We start from the raw sequence: 27,545 nt of genomic DNA on the forward strand, positions 1-27,545 counted from the left end.
CCCTTATTGGCTCTGTTTGATTAGAAAAGGAGGAAATAATAATCCGGTGGTTTGAAGGATTTTAAGATTTGGCCAATGCCGTGGCATGACGTCATTATTCTCCAGCAATGAGAAGTCTTGGTACTGATGTCTTCAAAAGCACGTCAGAAATGACGGTTAGGTAGGTTGAATTTCAATTTAAAAAATAGAAAGTGTCAAGACGTGAAGATTTCGTATTCCTTAATGTTTAAATGTGAATTAGAATCAAACTGACATATAAATAAAAGAAAATGAGCAACATAAGTAGAATTAAGGAATCTCCACATGAAGAAGATCTAGATGATTCGCAAAGACCAGATGCCATAACGATCGAGCAACTGGAAAATGTGGATGAAGATGTGTAAGTTTTCTTTCATTTTTTGTTACCGTGGATTGGGACTGAGGGATTTTTTGCCATGGGGAAAAAACAGAAACGCGCTATGAAAACTATGTTTTGTACTACTTTGTTCATGTAATTAAAAATTTCAATAAATTAGGATCATTAGGATAGGTTGTACCAAATTTTTAAAACTTACCTGACCTTTTAAAATTATGACGTTACCTGTCTACGTTTCCAACAGGTTCTCTCCAAGTAAAGTAATAAAGGTACCAGATTTAAGTAAACCACAGCATTTCAAAATCTTTGAAATTTTACTTAAACTTTGAAAATGAGAAAGAAAACATTTCAATTGGTTGCAGGACAAATAGTCTCAAAAAAATGATCTCTCATGAGCTTTCTGAATAATCTTAATGTCAGGGTATATATTAATGTTTATATTTAGGAAGGCATATTGTATCTAATTATATTTCCCCTTAAGCATCAGTGATATGCCATGGGCACAAGATTTATTCAAAATGATCAAGGCCAATTTCAAAAAAGGCTTCCTCTACTGGTGCAAAACTGTAAAAGACATTGCAGGCACCGAGGAGAACCATGTGAGTAGCTGGAAAAATACATATCTTCACACAATTGGTAAGATAAATAAATGAAAAAAAGAACTATTTTTCAAAGCATTGTTTTAAGACGAGGTACTGTGCGACCTCATAGAAGACATGTTGCGGTTCAAGGGTGCCACTGTGGACAATGTTGAAAGCTTACTAGTAAGGCTGAATGATGTTTGCAAAGAGCTGCATGAGCCGTTCAACACCAATGTGGGGAAGGATCAGTTGTGCTTATTTGATGAACAACAGAATCTCCAAAAACAAATCAATAAGTAAGTCTGATAATAATTGAATGTAGTTGATTATGAAAGTGTTCTATGTAGGTACGAATTAATTATAAATGCCAAAAGAAAAGAACTTGAACTCTTGCAAAAAAAGCAGGCAGATTGGGTAAAAGAATTAGGGGAAGTGGAGGAAATTAAGCTGAGCTATCCACCACTGCCCACTGCAGAACAATTAGAGCATTTTCATCAGCACATTGAGAGCCTCGAGGGTTTGAAGTTTGAACGAGAGGAGCGTTATTGCTATTTGAGGCATAATTTGATTGAAATCATTGAAGAACTTAAATATCAACCCAGAAATGAGTTTGAAGAGATGATAGTAGCAGAGGACAATTTTAAAGTCACAACTATAAATATGGAAAAATTGGAGCTCTTTTCCAAGCAAATGATGGAAATAAAAAAATCAACTGAAGAACAAATATCACAGTTTAGGGCCAGAATTGAAGAATTATGGAAGATGTTGGAGGTAGATTTGAGGGATCAGGATGAGTTTCGGTCGCGTTGTTCTGGCAGTTCTTTGCAAACTCTAGAAGTTTTAAGGCAGGAAGTGAAACGTTGTGAGAAAATCAAAAAGGCCAACATTGAGGTAAGTTGTTTGAAAAAAACGAAGTTCTTTTTATAACAATTTTTATAGCAATTTGTGGTCAAACTACGAGATCAACTGCAAAATATCTGGCGAAAGTGTCACTGCTCCCAGGAAGAACAGAACAGCTTCCAATACTTCGAGGATGACTGCTACACAGAGGACTTAATGGACTTGCACGAGCTTGAAATTGAGAAATGGGAGAGATACTACGAACAAAATGAGAAACTGTTGAACCTCTTGGGTCAGCATGAGAGGCAATGGCAGCGAAGCATCACTTTAGATGAAAGCGGGAGTACCTGCGACAGATACAAAAATAGGGGGGGCAAGTTGCTGCTTGAGGAGAAAGAGAGGAATAAGTTGGCAAAGTCGATTCCGAAGCTTGAGCAACAAATATTGCAACTTTCTGAGAAATATTTGCGAGAAAATGGAAGGCAGTTTAGGACGTTTGGTAGAACTCCGGAAGAGTACATCCGCGAATGTCACGAGGATCGGGAGAACGTAAGTTCTCCAGTAATTATTGGCTAAATTACTAGTTTAATGACCTGAAACTACTATTACAAAAATGTAAAATTTAATGTGTTTATGTTGGAAATAACAAAATGCGTATCAGCCAAATTTCAAGATTAAAACGCATGTATTACCTTTGAATAAAATGTATTATTCAATTTCAATACACAGTATGCCACTGAAATTTAAACCATGTAATAATCCGATTCCTTAAAAAAGTGGAATTCAAACTACAACTAACCTAAATTTTCCTCATTTAATAGCGCAAAAAGCTAAAACTGAGCGCCCGTAAAATGCAGCGGGATCAAACTGCCATCGGCTCTTCAAGGACACCCTTAAATTTGTTTCCATCGACTAGCCGCATGCTAACGCCACAACATTCGTCCACGGTCAAGAGGAAGATCCTGGGAACCCCCCATACTGAGAACATCAAACGCCTAAAGGCCAGTACTCCCGTGAATCCATCCAGCAGAGCTGGTAAGTGTATTGTAGACATGCAGTTGCATTTGCAATTAATAAAACTATTAAGTCCTCATTTATTTTAACGCTATAAATCAATTAAACGACGTTGGTAAAGTTCTTCAAAAATTGAACTACTGGTTCATAAACCAACTCGAAGGCGTCGATTCCGAATATAAAGTCGACGTGTCCGAAAATACGATTGGGTACTTTGTACAGGCCCACCAAATTCGTCAGTTTCTTGGACAACCTCAGTACGTCAATGTAACTAGTTAAAATGTCATTTTGGGCATATATTAGGTAGACGGGCCTCTTGATTTTAAGCAGGTTGTACTTTGGAGGAGTGGGGGTGCCGTACTGGATCAGGTTTCCTTGGGTGCCGTAGTTGTATTGTTGGAAACTGCCGGAGTCACGGATTTCCTGCGCGTAATGTATTAAGGTTTTGGTGGAGGCTCCGGCGGGGTCATGTGCAGCGACTTTCGGTAGCATCGTCATATTGAATTCTTGCTGATTAAAACCTGAAAATTAGTAAAGATTTCTTGGTATTATTAGTATTTTCATCACACACAACTGATCGGCGAAACCACCAATCCTGATAGTAATAGTCCCCAAATCTCAAAACACGTCCTCTCAATTATTTCTTCACATTACCTCGTAATATTTTCAATTTACCTGCCAACAGAAACAGCAAATTGCTACATATCGCCTTGCTATAACTCTTTTCGCATTCAAACGAAAGCAGCTTCAACACCTTATTAGTCGGGGCCAGGTCTTTCAGCCCCAGAAACCGGGCCAGCCAATCAATGTCGTTGGTAAAGGGGGCCAGATATCTTACAGGGCTCCTCAGATGTGTCATAAACACCGTAGGCGCTAGAGCTACTATAAGTTTAATGTTTTTGGCCACTTGAGGCAAAGTCGAGGCCAGAACGAATGAAACCGTAGTCCCCATTGAGTGGCCGATGTAGATTATATCCCCGGCTTTTCCTGTCGGATTTTAAGGGGTTAGGACCCAATCATCGATGTGCTGATAAGTTATTCGCTTAGGTACTTGCCAGTGGTGTTGCTGATGTGATAAAGCACCGCAGGCAAATCTTTGGTTGCGATTTCATGCCAACTAAAATTCCAGAACTGATTACTGCTGATTGGCAAAGATACGTGTGCTCTGGAGTAGATATTTCCCCTAGCGTTGCCCAGCCATACATCATAGCCGTTGTCGGCCAAGTGGAAGGCTTCAGTTAACCTTAGCAGTGTTTCTAATGCTTCGATAAAAGTGCTTACCAAAAGTATTGTTGCCATTTAAGACCCAGTCGGCGCTACTGCCTAAAAGGCCGTGCTGCAAATAAACTGCCTGCCCCCCTCGAGTGCCACTCTTGTCACCGGGAATTCTGTGTACTGTGAGCAAATAACCGTCCTCGCTTTCGACAACATGACTCTGCGAAGGGTAGCCGTGACGTCTAATTATTTGGGGAACCGTGAGGTCTTCATCTGGGTCCAATTGGTAAAATGGGGCGTCGAAGTCAGATGGCATTGCAAGTGTCTTTTGGAGGTTTAAAAATACTAGTACAGACAGTAATAAATACAATATCTGATGCATTTTCGGGTTTGATGGTGGATGGGAGTCGGCACAAGTGGTGTTAATGTATTGCACGATGCACTACGCCGAGTGTTGTTTTCGGTTCTGAAGTAGATTTTGCTCGGCCTTGGGTCAGTTGCGGTCTAAATTTACACGATATAAATTTGTTGTTATCGATAATAATTAAAGACGGCCAGTTTATGTTGTTTATAAAGTGCAAGAATGAGTCATCTCGTTGTTACTTGTCTCTTTGTTGTGGCTATAATTTACGACTAAAGTCAAAAGTATTTATCTCTTTCGGGGCACATTTCAAGTGACTAATATGATATAGTTAGCTGTTATTAATGTTACTAATCCAGTATACTTTTTAAAACTTTTTGCCTTCTTCGCTTAATAAATTTTATCGATTGTCGTTGACTCAGCTCCAAGTTAGACCTATACGGAGGCGTATTAAGCACGTTTGAGAATTTCCATCTAGATTATTCAATGATCATTAAACTGTTTTACTTTCCTGCCCTTTGTTTCATGGCCAATGGCTTAGCTACGTAAATCTAAAATATGCTAATTTTGATATTCACATTCACCAAAATATCATCAAGTGTCAAAGACGTCGCTAATTAGAAAATTGATTATGCGCAATCGGCGACGAAGAAACAGGGTCGGGGTTCCGCTCCGATGACATGGATTCGAGTCCTGATCGGGCAAAACTTTTAATTTTATTTTCTATACGATCTATGGTCGGAGGAAAAGTAATAATTATCAAATACAGTAAAGCTGGAATGTAACGAACACTCGGTTATAACGAAGAAACAAAAAAGTCCCGTCCGAGTTACTATTAAGCAAATGTATTTTTATTCGGTTGTAACATACCACATTTGTTATTTTCTGAACGTTTAAGCTCGGTCATAGGGAACCATCAAGAGATGCTGGTATGAGCAAGAGGCCGGAGACTTCAGCAAATGAGTCGAAAATTCGCACATTTCTGATTTTGAATAAAATAACTTAAATGGATGTGACATGATTTGTGAAAGTTCTGCCGATGATCATCAATACAAAAATGGCTCGAGTGATGAGGAGGAAAGCGACAGAAATGATGAAGTTTTAATCCCTACAGCTCAAGAAGCCCTTCCTGCCTATTATGTGCAGATGACTTATCCAGAAAATCAAAAGTTTTTAAATGCTACAGATCTTTTGCAAAATAAAATAACTGAAAAGATATTGAAGAACTGCAGGGTCCAGAGTGAAATTACGGACTTTTTTCTACCTAAACTTCGTTTTTATTTAATATTTTTGTTGAAACAGCTGAGTTCTAGTGTATTTGGTATTTGCTTAATTTCTACAAAACCCCGGCGTACAAAAATAAAAAATAAAAGTTTGATTATGTAGAAAATAAAATAATATTTGAAATGAAGCATAAGCGTGATTGCCTCCTTTGACTTCGGCATACGTGTTAACACTGACTTCCTCCGTTTCACACAGCTTCACAAGCCGAATATCAAACACAGTTATTGTGTCGCGCAATTAGATTTCTTTGTCTCATCATCATAATTGATGTTTGCAGCGTCGGTTTGAATAAAACATAATTTCACCTTCCAGGGAGGACCCCGAGAACGATTCCGAAGATCAAAGTAACATTAGCGACGCTTCCGTTGGGTTCGCAGAAGCGTAAGTCGCGTGCATCCATCGAGAGTAGCAAACGCAGACGCTCGGGCCGAATCGCCATTGCGAAACGGAATTGTGATACCAATCAAACCCAAAACACCACATATTCGTCATTCGAGGTAAACTTAACGTATATACCCTTATTGCCTACAGTAATATGTGAAACGTACTAATCCCTCTCCATCGACCAGTTGTTAAGTGCATGTAGTAAAGAGTTCTCATTGCCTTTTTTGCAGAAATGTGCGGTGGCTCTCAGTCCTCTTTATTTGCCTATTAAGGAGGGTTAGTACGGTATTTTATCTTAAGTTTGAATATCGCTTTAATATGAGGCAAAGCCAGTGCATGACCGAAGGGAGACTCCGACTAAAAGTAGCATGATAGTTTCTTGCTAATTTCCCTCTTTTTCTTCTCATTAAATAATTCGATTGAACTTAAATTTGGGATATTCAACGGAATATGATTTGTACGAGATTCGACACAACTACGTCAAAAGCCTGTCCGCAACTAAGCCTGAAGTGCTATCCCCTTCATTTTCATTATATTGTTTATCACGTGCCATTAATTAGAGCATGAGCTTCTCATGAAAAAAAAACATTTACTGCAAATCTCGGCATGTCCTGGGTTAAATCTTCATTTTTTTTCTCAAACATTGTAGAAGGACCTGTCGAATAAAGAGGCCAACAGCACATTTGTGGACTTTCAGCAAAAATCACGTTTTATGGTGCCCCCTATGAATGAAAACCCGGAAGGTAGAACCCCCTCGCGGGCTTGCAGAAACCAGTTGAATAGCCCTCAGTTGAGAACCCCCAAGGGCGACCACAAGCTGCTTAGCACATGCAAGAGCAACTTGAACTTGAAATTTTAATTTGTGATTGTGATCTTTTTACATTTGAGGAAAATTTAGTTGTTGTTGATCCGTATTTTTTTTTAATTATTCAAGGCCTGTAAGATGTGTCAAAAAATTCTGCATTACTTACAATTATAGCATGTATAGTGTCTTATATTTGCTAGTTTTATGAAATATCTCAGTTATTATTGAAGTTAGACACATATAGTGTTTGATTTGCATGAAACAAGAGTTGACTGTGACAAAAAACAGTTTTTATCTCGATTTGTAGGTTCTCTTCTGCATTATTTATGTGGCAAGAACTGGAAAAAATAAAAAATGAATTCTGAAAACTTTTTGTTTTAAAGTTCAGTGGCGCATTTCGTTTTTTCATAAAAATCAAACACAGTTTTATGAAATACATGTATCTCTAATTTCAATAGTAACCAAGGTATCCTGTTAAACCATGGCATTTGAGACACCCTATACAGGATGGGCAATTTTCTGTATTTATTTAAAAAATTTCAGTAACTTGAGGAGATAGAAGAAAAAGAACGAGTCAACCGCGATATTTTTTTTTTTTAGGACAAACCTAGTGAAGAACCAAAATTTGTCAATAGTTAGTCATATTTTTCTTAGTTTTTGTAGAACAATATGTTAATCATATAACAGCCGACAAAATTCATTTTGATAGGTAAACTACCTTACCTATTTTAAAAAAATAACACCAATGTATACTAGTTCCAAAATATCATAGTTCTTTTTAAATTGCAAAATCTCCTTTAGTTACTGTGACTTCATATCTAAACATGTCTCGGAATTACACCCACTCTGTAAATGTATTTTAATCGCTAATATTAGTTTTAGATTTTTTTTTCCATTAACTAGCTACTAGATTTATTAACTGATTTAACCTGAAGTACTTATATTATTATTAACAAAATATATAACAATAATTATCCAATGAAACTTCATTTAATCCATTCAGAACTTCTTCAGCTTCAGCAGCTGCATATTCTGTTTTATGGCCATTTTCCTCACTTTCCTCCAATATTCCATAGAATTTGGGTCTAAATCTTCTAAAGGGGGTGTTGGGCCAGTCCTAATGCTCCAAAGCCACTCTGGGTACTCGCTATTAGGGGCCAATTTGATGTCCTCGCCTGTCAAGTAAATATTGGACCCACAACAGTAGTTCACTAACCTATTTGGATCAGTTTCGACGGGCAATACTTTCTTTTCGATGGCAGGACCCGATTTTACCATTTTCTTCTTTTTCATTCCCAACATACTCACACCTGAAAATTGGTTTTTAGTGGAAGATTAATGTTATTTGCTTTAAGATGTTGGAGCACTGGTAACTTTACTGAAGATATAATTGATGTGAAGGAATGTGTTAACGCCCTGGGGCTATTTTGTAAGATTTTTATTGGTAAAGTTATCAGAACTTCGGAAACTAGGCCTTTGATGGAGAGTCCAGATAAAACTTACTACTAGTGGCTGCTTTTGCATAGCTTTTCTTGGGGAAGTTTAATTGAAAAATCGAGATTAGGGTTTTATTAATATTTAGGAGAGTATTTAAACTCATTTTGATCGAGTTATATGCCGTTTTTTTTAATTTACAAAAAAGAAAAATGATACTTTTTTCTTAAAATAAAACTGAGGTTAATATTAATGTTAAATATTAAGCTCATTTTAAGACCTAGCAACGTTGTGTGTAGTGCTAGCTGACATAATTTTCTCATAATATTTAAATAGAAAAACTTCTTACGATATTAAATAAAAAACTATAACGTTTCAAGCTTATTTCATATCTACATTATTATCTTCAAATAGTTTTTATTTTTATGTATGAAGTCCTCTTAATACCGATCTTTCTATTTTTATTAAACTTAACAAACTAGTATGAATGCATCATTGCCGGCTCCTTTAAAATTGTTGGATGTGTCATGTCGTTACAATATATGAAATATTCCCAAAGCCTGTGTCATAACCACAATAAACAACCCCTAAAAAAATGGGTTAATAACGTCAAACCCCCTTAAAATATGATTAAATAAAGTATCACAACCCCATCTGTATGGAGCATAAATGCCCACTAGTAGTGCTGCTGCAACAGTTGTAAGTAGCTTTTATTTATAACTTCTAGAAATTTCAATCAATTCCACCGCAGGAAAGAAAAAAAACCGTTCGATTGCCTGCTCAAAAGTCTATTGGACCAAATGCTGTGACCTCACAGAACAGTTCAGAGAAGCATTTGCTTCAAATAGCCTCTGCTTTACCGAATACTGAGAGGAGATCCCTCTATGTCCGATCCCACAGCACCTTAAATGCTACGAGCATATGCAAGGGTCAAGATAGCTCTGCATATGATTATATTGCGCTGCAGGCTGGCCCCGACGGAATCTTACGCGTTTCACGGACACAAAATGAGAAAGAAAGACACCCAGACAGGATTTGTTTAGATAGAAGAGGACTGACTCATATTCCTATTGTTGAAGCTGAGCCCCGGTGAGTAGCTATTGTCTTAGTTTCCTAACTTTAACACATAAATTTCCCAGGCTGCGTCTATTGTCACTGCAACATAATTTAATCATTGACATAGATACTTTAGCTCAACAAAGATTTCCCACTTTAGTTTTCTTGGATTTATATGACAATCAGTTGGAGCAGCTCAGGAGCTTGGAAGTGTTGCAGAGTCTTAGGGTTCTTTTAATAGGGAAAAATAGGATTAAAAAACTGGAGGGATTGCATAATTTGCAAAAACTCGAAGTGCTAGACTTGCATGGCAACCAAATAAGCCACATTTCTGGCCTCAATGGACTCTCTGAACTCAAAGTTTTAAATTTAGCTGGCAATAAAATTCGTTTTGTTGGTGTCAAGGATTTACAAGGGCTGGATTTATTGCAGGAGTTGAATTTAAGGAGGAATAGATTGAGGAAACTGCTTGGATGTGGAGATTTGAGTAATTTAAATAAACTGTTTTTGAGCAATAATGATTTGCAGGGGTGAGGATTAAGAAAAAGTCTGATTAGATTCAAGAAATAGAACTGATTCTAGGGTTGATGATATTAGCAGTATAGCTAAATCTCCCAATATAAAAGAAATCTCCATAGATGGCAATGCTGTATTTCTTTCAGGGGATTGTATTTCATTTTTAGTATCATATTTGCCTCATCTTCACAAATTGAATGCTATGCAGATTACAGATCAGGTATAAAGATAAATAAGTCAAAGAATAAAATTTAACCTTGAAAATGCTGTGAAACAGGTGAGAAAAGCTGCTATGGCTTGGAGACGAAATAAAGAAACCACTAATGCTGCATTTATGGATTTAACCAGTGAAACTACGTTGAATTGTAGACGAGAAGAGGTCATTTCCAATGCTCGCACTAACTGGGAGTTGCTAAGGTTTATAACTAATAAGTCCTTGGCACATAATCATATTTCAAAATTTTAGGTCACAAACAAAATGCCTCACAAACACTCCCAACACTGCCATTGATAAATCTCTTAAAAATCTCAAACCAGACTCAGATTTTGTCCTCACCTCACTGAACAAACCAAAACTCATGCCCAAGTCCAAATCCTTCATCAAACTCTCTTCAAAAGTTCCTCTTTTGCCTGATAAAAACCTCCATTTCATGCGCACCTTTTCTCAAGACACTGAGAATTCCAGCAGCACCTGTTCTACTGATTTAAAACTTCCCCCTATATTGGTCCCCATAATAAATAAGTTGGAAAAGCGCTCTGGAAGCTTGTCCAGCAGCGTAGGGCCCAATATTGACAGTTCAAGTTCATTGGCCAGCGGCAGTGAACTCGCTCAAAGCACTTCAAGCAGCGAGCAATCAGATTCTGAATCTGAAGACGTTGGTGATCAACAAAATGTACTTCCAGTAATTGAAAACACAATTCCATCTGACGACACTTTGAGCAATATTTCTTCAAATGCCTCATTGCTAAGTACGTCGGAGAGTGAGAAAGGAAGTTCAAAAAGTAGCATTGGCAGGAGTGTGAAAAGTGCTAAGCTTTGCAGGGCACCTCTGGTGCGTAGTAATAGCCGAGCTGCTACTGCCAAACCCAAGAAGGTCCCGCAAAACTCTCCTACCGATCGGTAAGTGAATAATTGTATTTTTTCTAAATGCCACAAATGTGGATTTTAGAGAACAAGGGGGTGACTATCTTATAGAGATTTGTGGCCGCCATTTGAACATTTACGGTCAAGGAGCACTTAGGTTCATAGACAAGCCGTGGAGCCCTGGCAAGGCCCATGACGTTACCACTGTTAAATTTAACTACGTCAATTTTAACAGTGTTGTAGGGTTCTTGTGTAAGGTTAAGCACAGGTCGGAATACTGAATTATGTAGCGGTGACTAAGATTGTACTGGAAGCTATTTGTCTTTAGGTTCCCAAACGCTGAACACTTCGTTTTTAAAGAGACTAATTTGACGTGTTTGGGGCAACTAAATGCGCTCTCTGAAGTACAGGGTTTGATTGCTTTAAGCGTAGATCCAGAAGGCAACGCTTTGACCTCAAAAGAGTGGCATAGCTATGCTATTTACCGACTAGCTCATTGGGGGCTCAAAGTCATCAATGATGTGGAGGTACTGAAGAAATATTATAAAAGAAACACATTGATAGATTTTAAACTAGATAAACGAGGAGGATGTACAAAGAGCTAACTCTGAGTACCAAAGCTTGAGCGATCTTGTTTTGTGGTCTCTCCCGGGGGTTTTGTTACAGCCCCTGTTGGCGCGATTGCGCATTGACGTCAACCAAGGTATTACTGAGCAAAATGCCAAAAAGTGGTTGATGAAAGCCGACCCTGCGCTCAGGAGCGTTGTCAGCAAGGAAGCGTTGCAATGGAAAAAGGGGGCGCTCAGTCAGGTGGATATCTTTGTAATTTTTTTTATCAATTCAGAAAAATTTCCTTTCAGGACGATTTAGCCCTACGTCAGAAGGCCCGACAGCACTTATCCAGTCTTCTAGACGAGACTACCAATGCCGTTAAAAAGTTGAAGATACTCGAACGCGACTGGCCCCGCATAATGCACGAGTTTGTGCAGAATACTCTGATAGATTACTCGCAGCTGGATTTGTACATGAAGCAGAAAATGCAAGAACTGAGCAAGTGATTGTTGTTTTTTAGCCACTGCCTTAAGAATGGAAATCACACGGATATTTCTATAAAAGTTTTGTTCGTTTTTATGTCGACGTATTGTTTAATGTATTTTGTTATGAGCAATTATACGTGATTTTTTAGGGATTTGTGGTTTGTTTTCTTTAGATTTTGGGTTTTTATATGCATAATTTGAAGCATATAAGAATTTTGTACCTCGACAATGGCAAAATGATTAATGGGCACCATCTATAATTTTTTTTTACAATAAATTTTAATCGTTTTCAACTTCCAGTTGACTTCTTAAAATTTTCGTACTCTTTGTATCTGTTTTTTACACAAATACAAAAATTGGCATCTACGGCTGTTAGAATCTCTTTCACCTTCAAATATATTACAATTTTAACTTTTAAAATATATTTAACTAGTCAATAATTTAGGGATATCGCACTACTGGTAAGACCAATTGCAATGTTGCCAAATTAAAATTTAAACACGTAAATGTGTTCCAAGACATGACAACCTTTCCAATAGGTTTTTTTACAATACATTTTTTTGCCAAATATTTGACAAAAGTACAAAAACTTGAAAAATACATTAAAAACCATAAATTGTACGCGTTTATTATAGATTTCATTTTCGAGAACATTGAAAAATTCTAGATATGTTATCGATGATTATAAAAACACAATTCACCGTATAATTCGATATTTGTTTTCTGGACCGAAAGGACACGTATGTGCTGAAGAGCAAGTTGTAATATGTTTTGAGAGCGGTGTTCACCGAAAAAATGCGCCACAAGCTGTTAGTAGTGCTTTTTATTGCTTTAGTTTGTTGTGAGTTCTCGGACGAGGCTGTACGTGGGCCTCCCATTCCTGGAATCCAGGATAAGGAGGATGAAGAAAGTTCGGAGGATGTACAGACTGAGGAGGAAGTGATCAAGTAAGTCAAGCACTTTGGGGACTCTAGTTTAACTTTATTAATCCTGAGATGCTTCTTTCATATTCTTATAAGCATTGTTTGGATAGAGACAGTTTTCTGGTACACAGCATTGGTCGCAGTAAACTGTCCATATAAAGGCACATTAGTTTCAAAGAAGTTCTATTTGCTATATAATAAACAATTTTAAGGAAAATATTAGAACATTTTGTACTTTAACAATAGGTTTGAGGAAAGTGATGCACTCAGAATTGAAATACGAGATGGACAAGCTGAAGTAGTAAAAATCCACTCATCTTCTGAGCCTTCAGCTGACAAAACCACCTCTAACAAAGGTAATTTCCAACCCAATTATGCTTCTTTTAAAACTCAATGTCATTCACTTGCTACACCAACTTATACTAACCCTTGCAGCTTTAAAATAGGTTTTAACCATCTTTGGGTATTAACAATTTTTATACTCTGAACAATAAATTTCTAACACTTTCTTCTCTCCTTTATTAGACAGTGATTCGCTAACACTTTTAGACCTCCTGGAATCTCCAGAATTGAATTTTGTCATTGTGGACCAGACTAAAGTGCTTGAGAGAATATCCAAAGAATTCGACCTTTTAGCTGGAAGTGATATAGAAGAGGCTGATTTGGATGATTCAATAGAGTTGCCAAAATCAGCTTCAATTGAAAAAGAATTAACATCTGAAGAAATTGAAGCCAAGCAGATTTTTGAGGATGCAGCGGTTTTGCTTAATAAAACGCGTCCAGATAAGCCTCTAGTTTATCACATGCTCATTGAAGCCTCAAATAAAGGAAACATGGAAGCCAAGGCGTTGGTAGCATGGGCAAAACTCTTTGGTACCACCCTCAAACAGGATATTTATGTAGCAAAAGAGATGTTTCAGGAGCTGGCAGAACATGGAAATCCTGATGGGCATATGGGCATGGGTATGACAAGATTATGAATATTTGGTCAATAAGTTTCATAAAATTAATACAATTAACAGGTTTTCTCTACGCTTCAGGCCTGGCAGTAAATGTGAGTCAAGCTAAAGCACTAGTGCATTATATGTTTGGGGCCCTAGGGGGTAATACTTGGGCTCAAATGGCCATGGGTTATAGGTATTTTGCAGGGGCAGGAGTAGCCCCTAGTTGTGAGAAATCCTTGGATTTCTATAGGCAGGTGGCAGACAAAGGTATGTGTGGTTGTGGTTCAAAATATGATACATGTATAATTTTTCTGGCTGTTGCAGTCAGTCAAGGTGTTTCATTTAGTGGGGGTGCAGCCATACAGAGAATAAGACTGCTTGATGAGTTGGAAAATGGATATACTTCAGGGATATTGGACAATGATTTGCTGGAATATTATCAGTTGTTAGCAGAAAAAGGAGATGTGCAAGCTCAAGTTAGTACCATCTTATTTTCTCATGTTTATGCCAACTCTTGTTATATTTCCTATATTTAATTTTTTTTTTTAGGTAGGTCTTGGTCAGTTACATTATCAGGGGGGTCGAGGGGTTGATCTGGACTACCAAAAGGCAATGCATTATTTCACTCAAGCTGCCAATGCCGGAAATGCCATGGCCATGGCGTACTTGGGCAAGGTATAAGTATGTTTAATTAAAAATTGACGAACGACCCGATTCGTAGATTCGTATAAACCGCTCTATTTAAAATGCACCCTAAATCTGAAATGTATGACAATAGGAAAACAATCGAACTTGTAAATTTGTATAGGGGAGTTCCATTTATAGATATTTTAATGGCCGTTTTTCGATTATAGATTAGTCTTACATAATTTATAATTTACTGGTATAACAGTAGAAAAAAAGTATCGAATTTTCTGAATTAGTTATGTAAAAATACTGCAGATCTATCTCGATGGCAGCGATGAGGTAGACGCCAACAACGACACCGCCTTCAAGTACTTCAAAAAGGCCTCCGAACTGAATAATCCAGTAGGTCTGAGCGGTCTTGGTCTTATGTATTTATATGGTCGAGGCGTAGATCGGGACTACGCCAAAGCTTTTAAGTACTTCATGGCAGCCGCCGACCAGGGCTGGGTAGACGGACAGCTGCAGCTAGGCAACATGTACTTTAGTAAGTATTCATTTTTGTTGTTTTTTTTTTTTTACTGGAACCTAATCGCTGTCCTCAGAGGGCCTAGGGGTGAAGAAGGACTACAAGTTGGCCAACAAGTACTTCAACTTAGCTTCGCAATCTGGTCACGTTCTGGCCTTTTATAATCTGGGGCAAATGCATGCGAAAGGCACAGGGATGCTGCGCTCTTGTACCACTGCAGTAGAGTTGTTTAAAAACGTGGCTGAAAGAGGGCGTTGGGGCGAATTGCTTATGCAAGCGCATGCGGATTATAGAGACGGGCTCTATAATCAAGCTTTTGTACAATATGTCTTGTTGGCCGAGTTGGGTTATGAGGTAGCGCAAAGCAACGCCGCATTTATGTTGGACCGAGGTGAGGTACCGATGCTTGATATCAGCGAGGGACTCATCAGGGCATTGCTGTACTGGTCGAGGGCAGCTGCTCAGGGGTATTCCGCCGCGCAAGTCAAAGTAGGCGACTACTACTATTATGGCCTGGGCACTACTGTGGATTATGAAACTGCGGCGACGCAGTACCGAGTCGCTGCCGAGCAGCAGCATAACGCGCAGGCGCTGTTCAACTTGGGATATATGCACGAGCAGGGATTGGGCATGAGCAAAGATATACATTTGGCAAAAAGGTGTTACGATTTAGCAGCGGAAACTAGTGTGGATGCTAAAGTACCTGTCACTTTAGCACTATTTAAACTCAATTTCTTGTTTAGCATAGAAAAACTCGGAGAGGTATGAGTATATTTTAAGACAAAAAAAGCAGGTCGAATATATCTGTTTTTAGAGCCCATTTACAAGGATCGCAGACTTTATAGATTCCTTAGGAACTGATTGGGACCTCTACTTGATTTCGATGCTTATGGCCCTATTAGCCACCATTATTTACTTCAGAAGACCGCAAATACAGCCTGTTCTTGCCTGACCTTTAATTTTTCCCTTCATCCTGCTATAAACACACTCAAAAGGTTTAAAACGCGCTTGCTTGCAACTACGAGGTTGCAATGAACCGTCAACGACGTATCATCTGCATACATATATAATTTGTTCGTACATAAATAAACATATTCCTCTAAAGAAGCTGTTAGGAAATCTAGATTTATTTATTTTATTTTTGTAAATAGTTCTTGTTTTATTTATAAATAAACGCATTGTCTAAGTGTACCTAATTCCCGTTGCGTGTGATAGAGGCTGTTATTGTGAGGTAATATAAGAGTTTTAGTGGTAATTTGTTCTTTGTTGATGTTAATAATTGTGGAAAAAAACAGAGTTTGGGTTATTTGAATTTGTGTGCCTATTTAATTGATTACGTAAGTTTTTTGAAAACATTTGACAAATTGTTTAGCAAAAAATTTGCATATCGTTTGTGAGTGGTCACTGAGCTTTAAAATAATAAGAACTGATGAAAATGACATGATTAGAGAGCGAGTTTATATACAGGATGTCACAAAAAAGGAGGCCAACTTGTTAACTACAAATTTTTTTATCGTATAGAAATCTAAGGGTAGCAAATTGCACCTGTAATTTGAAATATTAAAACATCTTTATAACACAACTCTTTAATAATAATTAGCTTCATTAATAATCCCTCCTTCTGTATCAATATATAAATTAAATCTTCTTTACTCTTAATGAACTACTATACAAATACTAGCAATTTACTTCAACTGATCTACTACACAGTCACTCCAACTTCCCCCAGAATATCGGAGAGCCTTTCCAAATGCACAGTAACTGAATTCGAGTCCTTGTTTTTCTGACTTCTATTCAGCAACTGCAGCGCATTCATATATTCCAACTCACTGAACTCGGGCCCTTTATCTACAATACCATTGAGAATTTCTTCAGAGGTTTGGAAGAACAGTTCAAAGTAATGCCGAGCATGATCCAAAGCCAACTCCCTAGTCATGGTGATATTGGTTAAGGTTTGTTGCAACGCGAAAATTTTCCTGCACATGCCTTGAATGCCTGCTTCGTCAATTACTTGCATGTACTGCGCAGAACTGATGAGTATCTTTGCTATCAAATGCCCCAATCCTTCAAAGATATATTTGCACTTTCGAGGGTGGAGACTAGATGTCATGGCTTCATCTACGTTGGCGAGAACTCTGCTTAATTCGGAGACCTTAAGGTCGGCCTCATGACTGTCTTTATTGTAGGGAGATTGCACTAGAAGGTAATGGAAGCATTGAACTCTAACTTCCAGATGCAGGAGTAATAGGCAGGTATTTGCTAATTCATCAAACTCCTGGGCTATGCTTGTCAGCTGATGCAAGATCGCACTGGAGACTGGCGGCATTAAATCATTGCTCTCTTCTTTTTTATTGTTTGGACTGAGCCTCAAAGGCTCCAAGCGAAATTCACTGGAATATTGAAACATCCTTATTGAGAACCACTCCATGCTTTCTTGAAGCGTTGCAAGGTCTTTAAGTAAACTCATATCACTGAGAATTTCACTAGCAGTCACTCCTCCTTCTCCAAGGTTGCTAGCTAATATTTCAGCCTCCTTACGGTTGCGCATCCGCACATCTTCCGGGCTTTCTTCCTCTGACGGTTGCCCTTTCAAAACTTTTCTGCCCCTCTCACTGCGAGCGAAATATTCCTGCTGAGTCTTCAAATTCAACCAATTAGGGAGGGACTTGAGAAATCTATTTATGTCCTCGTCTTTCAGCCAGGCGGCACTGCAGATCCTACGGTCCTCCGAGTGGGGCTGAACAATTCCGCGATAAGCTGCATAACAAGTATCCTTATACTCCTTAAGAGCTTTTACGGAGTACTTGGCGATTTTTTCACTATATAAAGGAAGAGAATGTAGTACGGCCTTCCACTCACGCATGCATCTCTCCACTGTAACGGCGTTCATAAGCAGGGGTTTATAATCAGACGACAAATCAAGCAACACTGTGGCTTTCCACGCATCAGAAGCCTTAGAAGCATTTTCAATTTGCTCCATGATTTCACTAGATTTGCGTTTTAAGTATACAGTTGAAATGTGTTGGGTGATAAACTGGTGCAAAGCACTGGAGCCATGAGTCATCCCTAGAACATTCTCAATGTCCTCGATAAAGCACATGAAAGGTATAAACACTATAAGTATGTTATTGGGGTGGGAAAGGCATATTAGCACTTTATGATCTTTTTTCGAAGACTTCAATGTGCTGCTCAGGCTGAGGGCACTGGAAGAGCCTTCAAATTTAAACAAAACTTTTTTCTTGGTCTGTTGCTTTCGTCTGGAAAAATATACTGAAATATCCCCTGTTAATGAAGCATTAGCATTATTGTCAATTTGCAAATCATTTGACATATTTTGCAAGTCCAGATAATCACTCAAAAAGATTTGCAATACTTCTTGCACTTGAGACCAATAGTACTGTAAAGTATAAGGCTTTAAGTCAATTTTATGAATCTTAATCCCTTTATCAACCCATTTTAACAATTTCAAATGCATATCTGCCACTTCCTTGAACTGATCAAACAGCACATTGCACAGCTCTTTTAAGGCCAGTTTAGAGTCTAAATTCTCAGTGAAATCTATAACATGGTGTGTGCTTTTTTGGATAATGTAACTTAATGACACTTGCATTTCTCTTACTATCTCATCTAAAGCAAAAGGCAATTTCTCTAGCAAACATAAACTTTTTACGAGAATTGCTACATAGTCTCTGTGATTATCATCAATATTTAAGCTATCTAAATCCTCCTCCATATTGAAGGTCCCACTGAATAAGTCCTGCACACGCAGTTTATTTAAATCCTCCATGAGGTTTCTTGAAACATTGCTACGATTTCTTCCACTCACTCTTAGCCTTATGCTGCGCTGCAGTGGGGAATGCACAGCAAAACCATCCCTCCCTGAACCCTGTCTCCTTAAGGTCAAAATGTGTTGGCATGGCCTTGTGTATAAAATATTTTTAAGCTCAGCCAGAATTTGAAGGTGAAGCTGTTCCTTGCGTTGCTCCAATTCTTGACTCAACTCTTTCAAGCTCTCAACCCCCTCAAGGGGATCTTTTCCTAGCTTTACAGCTTCTACTAGCAGTTTCGTTGCATGCAGAAACCTCTTATGGGCCATATGATTGGCTAGTTGACTGGGAACATTATTCATCTTTTCAATTTCATCCAGTAGCTGCAGCATGTATTTGTATTCGAGCCCTTCCATCCATAATGCCTTTAGCTCATCCCTTTTACAACGCAACTTCCTTTTGCAGTCCTGAAGCATTTCTTTAGTCCTACGCACTCTATCCCGGTTCTCAGTCACTGATTGCGAAATGGTCCCGAACATTTGCATCACTCGGGTTAAGTCATTTTCATGCCGCGACACCAACTGATCCAGCCTCTGATCACATACTTTGTAATCAGCTTCCAATTTTGCCTTTTCTCTATCTCGTTGTTCATTTGTTTCACTGGCGGATAATGTTCGAATCACCGACATTAACAAACCGCTGGTTTCCTTCACTGGCTTGACGCCCCTAGGGGGTTTTACAGGGGGCGAATCCATGATTTTAGTACCAAGAATGTCGATCAGTCGCTCGAAAACAACACCCACTTGGGTGTAGCAGGTTTGTAGATGTGTCGCTTTGGTAAGTGAGTCTGGGTTGCATTCGAGACCATTATAGAGTTACGAAAGTTTGTGCCGTGAGTTGGAAATGGTGATTAAAAGTTTGAGATTTTAGTGTTCAGAGGTATTAAAGGAATTTTCCCAAAAAAAATGTCGAGTTTAACCCCACATTCAATTCGGTAGGGAAGTGACGTTATCATTAGTGACATCTATCAAATTCATACGTAAAAGTCATGAAATGAGAATTAGTTTTGGCGTATTTAACTTTAAGAGTCATTACATTTTCAATACTTTATTATATATTAATAATATTACGGCAAATATTCTCTGACAATTGCAGTAAAATAGACTTGAAAAGTAAAAAATCCTGCTTTAAAACAAAATAATTATATTGGTTTTTTAACCCAATAAATAAATCATATGTTATTTTGCGATGACGTAAAAAAGATGCACAATAATAAACGAAGTTAGCTCATTTAACCAAATTCTTAACCTTTTGGTCTTTTTAACTAATAATTATTTATCAATTAAAACGAAACGAGAGAGATTACCGAATCATAATTATATTGAATTAACTTAAAAAAAAAATTCACACACTTAAGCATAATAATTAAGATTGGCTTTCTTCTTGGCTTGAACCTCCATAATAGCGTCCATATAGTCTTCGTGAGTCACTGCAGTTGCATTTCGCCTCAAAGCAATCATACCCGCCTCAACACAAACAGCCTTACACTGAGCCCCATTAAAATCATCAGTGCTCCTAGCCAGCTCTTCAAAATTAACATCAGGATTAACTGTCATTTTCCTGGAGTGAATTTGCATTATTCTAGCGCGGGCCTCTTCATTCGGATGCGGGAATTCAATTTTCCTGTCCAAACGGCCAGAACGCAGTAAAGCTGGATCTAGAATGTCTACTCTGTTGGTGGCTGCAATGACTTTAATATCTGCTGTTGAGCTGAAGCCATCCAATTGGTTTAAAAGCTCCAACATTGTGCGCTGTACCTCACGATCACCAGCTTTTTCTGAATCAAATCTTTTAGTACCAATAGCATCCAACTCATCAATAAAAATAATAGCTGGAGCTTTTTCTTTTGCTAAAGCAAATGCATCTCTAACAAGTTTTGCTCCATCACCAATAAACATTTGTACCAATTGTGGCCCAGCAAGTTTCAAAAAGGTGGACTTAGTTTGAGCAGCACAGGCTCTTGCTAATAGAGTTTTGCCAGTGCCTGGAGGGCCATATAACAACACTCCTTTAGGTGGCTGAATTCCTAAGTTCACAAATTTGTCTTTATGAGTCATGGGAAGTACTACTGCTTCAATTAATTCCTGAATTTGCTTGTCTAAACCTCCGATGTCTGAATATTGCTCTGTAGGTCTTTCATCTACCTCCATTGCTTTAACTCTGGCATCATATTCTGCAGGTAGAGTTTCTAATATTAAGTATGAGTCTTTATTTACTCCAACTAAATCTCCTGGTTTCAATTTCTCTTCATCTACAAGCCCAATTACAGGAAGGAAATATGTTTGCCGAGTCGAGGTTTTGACCACAGCACATTTGCCCTTTCTCTGTGAATCCAAATCTACTACAGCCCCATCCTCCTCTTCTTCTTGTGGGTCCACATCCAACAGCTCGATAACATTAGACACCAAATAAGGAAGAGTCTTATTTACCTTTATTTTCTCCGTGTTTTCCTTGATCTTCTCATTCTGCGCTTGCAGCTCATGGGTGATCCGCATTACTTCACTTTTCATGATCTTAATTTCGTTGTCCAACAGCCTAGTTCTGCTGATTATTTCATCGTTAGACATGCGGAGCACCTCTTCGCCCAGTGCTTCTTCCCCATCGTCCCATAGGGATTTATCGTCGAGGGTGGTCATGGTACTTTCAGTTTAAGGAGGTTTTTTAGTAAAAATTTGTTAAATTTGCAATCAAAACAATGATCTGTCAAGAATTAGAAATTTTCCGAGTCATGCTGACAACTAAAGTGTCATTTGTCATGGTCATATCAAAATGTAATAATGTGTCGTGTAGGCTTAACAATTTTTTAATAAAAATTTAAGGTTAGTTCAATTAATCAATTTTATAAAAATTGCAAAAAATTTTAAAAATTGAAGTCTTCAAGAACTGATAAAATTTTTAATATCCTAAAAAGTGTTTAAATTTGGCAAAATTTTGGAAAAATAAAAATCAAAAACCTTTCGAAACCAAAAAACTTGAAAGCCATCACTAGTGTTACTTCTCAGTGACAGATTCTTCTGACATTAACTGTCACTGTCATAGAGGAAGGAAAAAAAGTAGAAAAATAAAAAAAAATCCCTATCCAACATGTGGGATTTACTTTGATTTCCAATAAAATGAAATTTCCCTGCAAAACAACTTAAACAAATTATTCATAACCAAATACGTTGGTGCGTGCACACTTAGCAAATGTATTTCATGCTTAACCAGCGTTTTCTGAACGCTGCTGTGACGTAATTAATAGTAATTCAATTTAAAATTGTGGACCCATTCAATTAATTAAGTAGTCGTCAGTTTGGAGCCGTTTTCTCCTGCTCATGCTGCACAGACAATCGAAATTATTATGTCCTCATTCATATTATATAATTGAAAACTGGGACATGCCTGGTTTAGCCTTTAGGAAGGCTCTTTGTATGCCAGGCATATTACAGTGATTGCCCCTTAGTGCATTTCAAATTAGGTAATTTAGGAAAAAAAGTAGTGTGTGCACAGACAAATGGCTAATAAATTTGACTGGATCATTCCAACTCTTCGGAAACCCTCCAGTTGGTGGAGGTTGGCTAGTACCTTAACTATGGTTGCAGTGGGGTTGTTCAGCAAGGTTCTGATAAGTAAGCATAAAACTGATTTACCGGAGGAAAATTGATTTAAACATTGTTTAGAGTTGCTGAATAAATCAAAAATCCACAATAGACATGTAATGGCAAACTTATTGAATCACAGAGATCCTTCGAGACCCTTAGTCACAGTTTCAAATCACCATTCTTGCTTTGACGATCCAGGAATTTGGGGTAAGATTTTTGAGTTGTTAAACTATCTGAAATAACTTTTAAAGCTACTGAAGGCACTCTCAAACTGCGTCACCTGCTGTGCCCCTCAAAAATGCGATGGTCCCTTGCAGCCCATGATATATGCTTCACTTGCGCCCCCCACTCCTATTTTTTCAGTTTGGGCAAGTGTGTCCCTGTGATCCGAGGTGCTGGTGTTTACCAAGATGCTGTTGATTTTATGATTGAGAAGTTGGCTAAAGGAGAATGGGTCCATGTATTTCCTGAAGGTACTCTAATAATTGTGTATATGTTTTTTTAAACAAATGAACTGAATTAAAACAGGAAAAGTGAATATGACAAAGGAGTGCCTAAGGCTAAAATGGGGTGTGGGGAGAATGATTCTAGAGTCTCCAGTTCCTCCTATAGTGGTGCCAATTTGGCATATTGGAATGGATGATGTTTTGCCCAATGAACCTCCTTATGTACTTAGACTTAGAAAAAATTTGACTTTCAACTATGGGGATCCCATTGACATGACTGAAATGGTAAGTTTTAGCCCTTTTAGAATATCAGAAATTGATTTCTTTCTAAGGTTAAGGCACTTAAGGCTGCCAATGCCACAGAAGAAGAGGCCAGGAAGCAAATTACTGACTTCCTGCAAGACCGACTGCAGCAGCTGCGGAGAGAAACAGAGGCTTTACACATTAAGTATTTCAAGACAAAGTCCTGACAGTAGAGCAAATAGTAGGTTAGGAATGGTTCTGGTTAGGGTTTTTAATCAAGACAGCATATCATCCATGTAATTGGAAATTTAATCCATTGAATTTGGAGGCGTTTTTTGAGTGGAAATGGGCATCTATGATGAACAGTCTTCCCATTTATCTGTACTGATAAAATAGTAAAAGGATTGTCCAGAACTTCCCAAACTTTATGAAACCTATAAAAAAATTCTGTATAAACTCAATGGAACATCATCTCCAAAAAATTTCTTGGTGTTCTGACGAAACATAAAAGTTCTATGATATATATGCAACTCAAAATACAATCTCAGTATTAGACTTATTCCATCTCGCCAGGAAGCTATCTTGAAAAGGTTCAGAAATCTTGCGCAAGCATATTACTTCCATTACATAATCTGCAATGTGACTTGTCCAGAAGGATTCTGGAATTGTTCTAGAAATGTTTTTTGATTGTTTCAAAACAAACCTATTATAAACTAAAAATTTAGAAAAATGTTTTAATTTCGTCTATATCTCACTCTAAAAAGGTCTCTCTAATGAACCACGAATCCAATTTAAACTAGTCAAATTTAACTATAAGTAATATAAAATTTTTCATAGTTAATGCTTGCTTAGAACCAGTTATGTTCGGTTAAATTCTTCCAAAATCAATCTTGTCTTTTGAATTTAGGTTGATCCAAGGGCTGTTTTCAAAGTGAAAAAGTTGTTAATATATGCATTTTAAGCCAAATTTGTTGATTAATATTTTAGGTACCTATATTTTGCTTTTTTTTATAGGTAATCGGCTATTCCATTTTATTAATTTGTTATACATAACATGTATGTGTTGTCATACAAGTACCATCAAGTCAAGTAAAAACAAAGGAATTGCGCAAGTGGGAGAAGGACAGCACAAGGTTTAGTATACCTCCGAAAAAGCCCAGCGAAGTACTGCTAAAGCGGCAGTATCAATACTAATCTACACAAACATTGAAGTAGAAACGCCGGCTCGACTGATTCTGCCCACTTGCAAAATGCCTATGTTTAGACTTAAAATGGTGATACCTGTATAGGAAACCCGTTAACAGTTATTATTACTATCTCCTTTTTATTGTATATAAGATAATCACGTTTATTATTGAACGTTAAAACTCGCGGGTAAAATAAATACAACCAGACGTAACCATCATATAACGTCCCCATTATTTCATCTCTCCTATTATAGCAATTGGTAATGCTTCACCCTCGGACCTGTAAAAATAACCTGAATATTATTTGTGTATCAACATTTTCAGTATACCTTAAAGAAGAATGTTGTGAAATTGTTTCAACGTCCATTAGCAGCTGCTCACTGCAATGTTTGGCAAAACTCTCCTTTCTCTCGCCGAAAAACTTCAATTTGGGCATGCTGACACTAGGAACCAATTTAGGATGCATCACATAAGAGTTTTCATATAGCTTTGGCTCCCATTTCACATAGTCCTCTTCAATCACCTGAGCCTCCTTTCTCTTTTCTTCAAATTCCTCCACAACCAAATAATCATCATTGAGCAGTAGAGTTTCAGTCATGTTAACCCCTGAAACGCTGTTACTGCCGTTTACCATCAAGTGATGGTATTTGGAATCTGGCTCGTCTTTCTCGGGGGTTAAGTCATAGTCTGAATGTAGTAGTTTCATATCCGTGAATTGACAAGCAGCTCTAGAGAGTTTTAGAATCGTATCATTGTCATTTATTGAATTATCTAGATTCAGAGAGTGCAAGCTGGGTGCCTTAGGCACTATGAATGTATGGTGGCTATCCATGGAGTCGCTTCTAGATTTTTTTGCATCAGAATCTCCTATCAGTATTAGTTTTGGCTCTGAGGTGAGTAGAGGCTTATACACGTAGATAGGACCTTTGACCATGACATAATCCTCTTCTTTGATTGGGGCGGACAGAATCAGTTTCAAATCATCATCGTTAATGTCTGTAGTAGTTGAAGAATTTGATTTAAGCTTATTACAGATGTCGCGGGGCTCAGCTGAACTATTAACCGGATGCGCCAATGTAATATCACTTTTTCTGTTGCTTAATTTATTAGATGAGTTTACTTCTCTTGCACTTTCTTCAGATTTATATCCGTTAGTTATAAAACTTGTATTTGAAGTGAATTTTTCTTCATTGAAGTATTCTGGCGAGGTAATAATGTTGTTTTCAATTAAAGTACTCTCTGTGGGAGTTTTTAAGTCCAATTGTGGAATTGAACTTTTTACTGGAAGAGTGGATATCGGGATCTTGGAAGGGTCCGGAGGAATTAGTTCTAGATGAGGAAATTCTGTCAAACCGATTAGATCATCTTCACTCCTTGTTGATGACGCAATTTGATCTGTATTATATATTTTTTTCTAGTAGAATATTTTAACTTAAGTGTCAACTTACCATCTTCAAACTCGGCAGGTTTGCAGCCAGTATTTAATTCCCTAATAAAACTGTCAAAATCCTTAGGTTCGTCTTGTGATGTAACCCCAATCACCACACTGCCTATAGTACTTGAAGAAGCTAAGGGCTCAGTCACTCTCCCTTTATTAAACATATGTCTTTTTATAGCCACTAACGACCCCCAAATATTCAAAACACACTATATACTTACCCAAATTAAACTGCTCAATCAGTTTCAACAAACTATTACTAAAGTCTCCGTTATTGACCGTTTCTCCTATTTTCTCTATTATTCTCAAATCGTGCTCAGAGTTGTTATAATACAAAGACGAAGACCGGATAAAAGAGCAATTTTGACAACTTTTGAAGGCCTGATTAGAGACGTAGTGATGTTGTAAGCTGTCTGAAGGCACAATATTGTCGTCATCAAGGATATTTTGGAATTTATTACAATTAATGTTGAGCTCTTTGCAGAGGTTGGCAATATGAAAGTGCATTTTTTGCTGATGGGAGAAATCTAATTGAGATATTCAGACCTTTTTAACGAGAACGATCTTACCACATCGAGACGGTCTTTGTTCATATCTATGTGGGTATCGAATATGTCCTTAATGTCCCTGTTGGAATAAAAGATTATGTCCTCCGTGATACGCAGTAGAAAGAGTAAATATTCATGATCTTGGGGAGTTGAACTGTAAAGTGACCATTAGAGATTTTTTTAATTATTGAGAAATTGTACAAAAATTCACTTACCTTTCATCTGAAGTAAACCGTATTGAGTCCTGAATAGGGCTTTGCACATTTAAGCTTTTAATGCTCTCAGCGGGGGAATCTGACCTTCTTTGCTCTTGGGGTTCTAAATTCACTTGCAAGCTTTGAGTCCTAGAAGCAGTATTACTGCTTCTGGTGCTGGCCACCAAACTGCGTTTCTTTTTCTGCCTAAATTTGGACATTTTTTCCAAACTGAGGTTGTGCCCTGTTAAACCGGAACTCGCAAAAAGCATAGAGGTGTCTGAATTTTGCGGCTTTTTATTACTGGGTCTTGGTAACGAATCAGCACCAACGAAAGAAGTCACAGTTTTAGGTTCCCTGATCAAACAGTTGTGCTTTTTGACCAAACCTTGAGGTTTCGAGGTCTGGTTTTGAGGACTCATATCACAGATCTGTCTATGTTTGTTTTTATGTAATTGCTGATGAAACCGGCTATAGCCCTTACCTGAGGTGTTCATTGGCAGCTCCTTTCAAACGTTTACTTAAACGGTTTGCCGCCATCGGAGACTTGAAACTATATGGAATAGAAGTGTCCACTATACTTTTTACGTTTTTTAAGGCTCGATAGTGGTTTCTCATATGAAAATACACGGTAATATCGTTAAAGTATGCGAGAGTCATAGTGGTCGGATGAATTTTTACGAAAAAATCTGGAGAAAGTTCAATTACAACAAAACTAGTTTGAGGGGCAGTTGCGCATGACTGTGAGATTGCTTTGGGTATTTATTTGCGGAATTTTGTTAGGGGGTGGATAGAAATGATTATAGAGTGTTCTTTACCTGAGAAATGGGCTACTCGTGACTGGAAATTGATATTTTGATTATTTTAGTAGGTCTCATATAAAATGCGGTATTTCAAACTGAACGCGCCAACTTCAACATAATTGCCAATCCTAATTCCAGATGGCGCTTGTAAAGATGAAAGAAAGTTTTTCAACGTGGTCGATGGATGAAAATAGACTATTCTCATAATAATCCTTTTTATCAGGTGTAAATTGCAGATAAATATTTATCAAATTTAAAGTTCAGATTACTGGCAAGCATATTTTTCGTCATA

General features: G+C 37.8%; 9 protein-coding genes across 14 annotated transcripts; 4 read left to right on the top strand and 5 right to left on the bottom strand.

The window, feature by feature from the left end:
* Positions 1-156: 156 nt before the first annotated feature.
* Positions 157-7,823, top strand: LOC136348988 (protein regulator of cytokinesis 1-like). 2 transcript variants are annotated; one of them, XM_066300339.1, is made up of 9 exons: positions 157-379; positions 837-991; positions 1,043-1,232; positions 1,284-1,827; positions 1,876-2,325; positions 2,598-2,811; positions 5,963-6,147; positions 6,265-6,310; positions 6,684-6,836. In XM_066300339.1, the coding sequence occupies exons 1-9, from the start codon at positions 270-272 to the stop codon at positions 6,698-6,700; spliced, it is 1,911 nt and encodes a 636-aa protein (XP_066156436.1). In that variant the 5' UTR covers positions 157-269; the 3' UTR covers positions 6,701-6,836. The 2 variants fall into 2 exon arrangements, with proteins under 2 accessions (XP_066156436.1, XP_066156352.1); XM_066300255.1 differs by lacking the exon at positions 6,265-6,310 and having other exon boundaries at positions 159-379; positions 6,684-7,823.
* LOC136349099 (lipase member K-like) lies at positions 2,851-4,624 on the bottom strand. The gene is made up of 4 exons (XM_066300467.1): positions 4,072-4,624; positions 3,846-4,022; positions 3,466-3,777; positions 2,851-3,311 (listed from the first exon to the last, which is right to left on the bottom strand). The coding sequence occupies exons 1-4, from the start codon at positions 4,385-4,387 to the stop codon at positions 2,893-2,895; spliced, it is 1,224 nt and encodes a 407-aa protein (XP_066156564.1). The 5' UTR covers positions 4,388-4,624; the 3' UTR covers positions 2,851-2,892.
* On the bottom strand, positions 7,763-8,503 carry mRpL54 (mitochondrial ribosomal protein L54). 2 transcript variants are annotated; one of them, XM_066300665.1, is made up of 2 exons: positions 8,346-8,503; positions 7,763-8,149 (listed from the first exon to the last, which is right to left on the bottom strand). In XM_066300665.1, exons 1-2 carry the CDS (start codon positions 8,437-8,439, stop codon positions 7,839-7,841), a joined length of 405 nt encoding a protein of 134 aa, XP_066156762.1. In that variant the 5' UTR covers positions 8,440-8,503; the 3' UTR covers positions 7,763-7,838. The 2 variants fall into 2 exon arrangements, with proteins under 2 accessions (XP_066156762.1, XP_066156688.1); XM_066300591.1 differs by having other exon boundaries at positions 8,343-8,503.
* A 314-nt stretch (positions 8,504-8,817) lies between these two features.
* Positions 8,818-12,118, top strand: LOC136350746 (leucine-rich repeat-containing protein 49). Its single transcript, XM_066302784.1, has 10 exons — positions 8,818-8,972; positions 9,025-9,362; positions 9,413-9,859; positions 9,912-10,065; positions 10,123-10,262; positions 10,312-10,965; positions 11,015-11,197; positions 11,258-11,456; positions 11,506-11,739; positions 11,790-12,118. Exons 1-10 carry the CDS (start codon positions 8,943-8,945, stop codon positions 11,985-11,987), a joined length of 2,577 nt encoding a protein of 858 aa, XP_066158881.1. The 5' UTR covers positions 8,818-8,942; the 3' UTR covers positions 11,988-12,118.
* Positions 12,119-12,512: 394 nt separating this feature from the next.
* On the top strand, positions 12,513-16,298 carry Hrd3 (HMG-coA reductase degradation 3). 3 transcript variants are annotated; one of them, XM_066293393.1, is made up of 9 exons: positions 12,513-12,913; positions 13,136-13,245; positions 13,415-13,852; positions 13,912-14,100; positions 14,158-14,309; positions 14,383-14,508; positions 14,776-15,004; positions 15,063-15,748; positions 15,801-16,298. In XM_066293393.1, exons 1-9 carry the CDS (start codon positions 12,762-12,764, stop codon positions 15,936-15,938), a joined length of 2,220 nt encoding a protein of 739 aa, XP_066149490.1. In that variant the 5' UTR covers positions 12,513-12,761; the 3' UTR covers positions 15,939-16,298. The 3 variants fall into 3 exon arrangements, with proteins under 3 accessions (XP_066149490.1, XP_066149575.1, XP_066149663.1); XM_066293478.1 differs by having other exon boundaries at positions 13,439-13,852; XM_066293566.1 differs by having other exon boundaries at positions 13,457-13,852.
* A 258-nt stretch (positions 16,299-16,556) lies between these two features.
* Sec8 (Secretory 8) lies at positions 16,557-19,767 on the bottom strand. Its single transcript, XM_066293270.1, has one exon. The coding sequence runs from the start codon at positions 19,506-19,508 to the stop codon at positions 16,689-16,691; it is 2,820 nt and encodes a 939-aa protein (XP_066149367.1). The 5' UTR covers positions 19,509-19,767; the 3' UTR covers positions 16,557-16,688.
* A 348-nt stretch (positions 19,768-20,115) lies between these two features.
* On the bottom strand, positions 20,116-21,567 carry Rpt5 (26S proteasome regulatory subunit Rpt5). The gene has a single exon (XM_066301472.1). It carries the CDS (start codon positions 21,447-21,449, stop codon positions 20,166-20,168), a length of 1,284 nt encoding a protein of 427 aa, XP_066157569.1. The 5' UTR covers positions 21,450-21,567; the 3' UTR covers positions 20,116-20,165.
* Positions 21,568-21,842: 275 nt separating this feature from the next.
* Positions 21,843-24,050, top strand: Taz (tafazzin, phospholipid-lysophospholipid transacylase). Its single transcript, XM_066301517.1, has 5 exons — positions 21,843-22,421; positions 22,473-22,601; positions 22,655-22,867; positions 22,923-23,125; positions 23,173-24,050. Exons 1-5 carry the CDS (start codon positions 22,307-22,309, stop codon positions 23,308-23,310), a joined length of 798 nt encoding a protein of 265 aa, XP_066157614.1. The 5' UTR covers positions 21,843-22,306; the 3' UTR covers positions 23,311-24,050.
* A 43-nt stretch (positions 24,051-24,093) lies between these two features.
* Positions 24,094-27,540, bottom strand: LOC136349623 (uncharacterized). 2 transcript variants are annotated; one of them, XM_066301402.1, is made up of 8 exons: positions 27,269-27,540; positions 26,935-27,003; positions 26,472-26,885; positions 26,278-26,410; positions 25,930-26,221; positions 25,719-25,859; positions 24,600-25,665; positions 24,094-24,550 (listed from the first exon to the last, which is right to left on the bottom strand). In XM_066301402.1, the coding sequence occupies exons 2-8, from the start codon at positions 26,988-26,990 to the stop codon at positions 24,502-24,504; spliced, it is 2,151 nt and encodes a 716-aa protein (XP_066157499.1). In that variant the 5' UTR covers positions 26,991-27,003; positions 27,269-27,540; the 3' UTR covers positions 24,094-24,501. The 2 variants fall into 2 exon arrangements, with proteins under 2 accessions (XP_066157499.1, XP_066157433.1); XM_066301336.1 differs by lacking the exon at positions 27,269-27,540 and having other exon boundaries at positions 26,935-27,237.
* Between the last annotated feature and the right edge of the window lie 5 nt (positions 27,541-27,545).

The sequence above is a fragment of the Euwallacea fornicatus genome, chromosome 1, assembly GCF_040115645.1.
Source record: "Euwallacea fornicatus isolate EFF26 chromosome 1, ASM4011564v1, whole genome shotgun sequence".
Classification (NCBI taxonomy): Eukaryota; Metazoa; Arthropoda; class Insecta; order Coleoptera; family Curculionidae; genus Euwallacea; species Euwallacea fornicatus.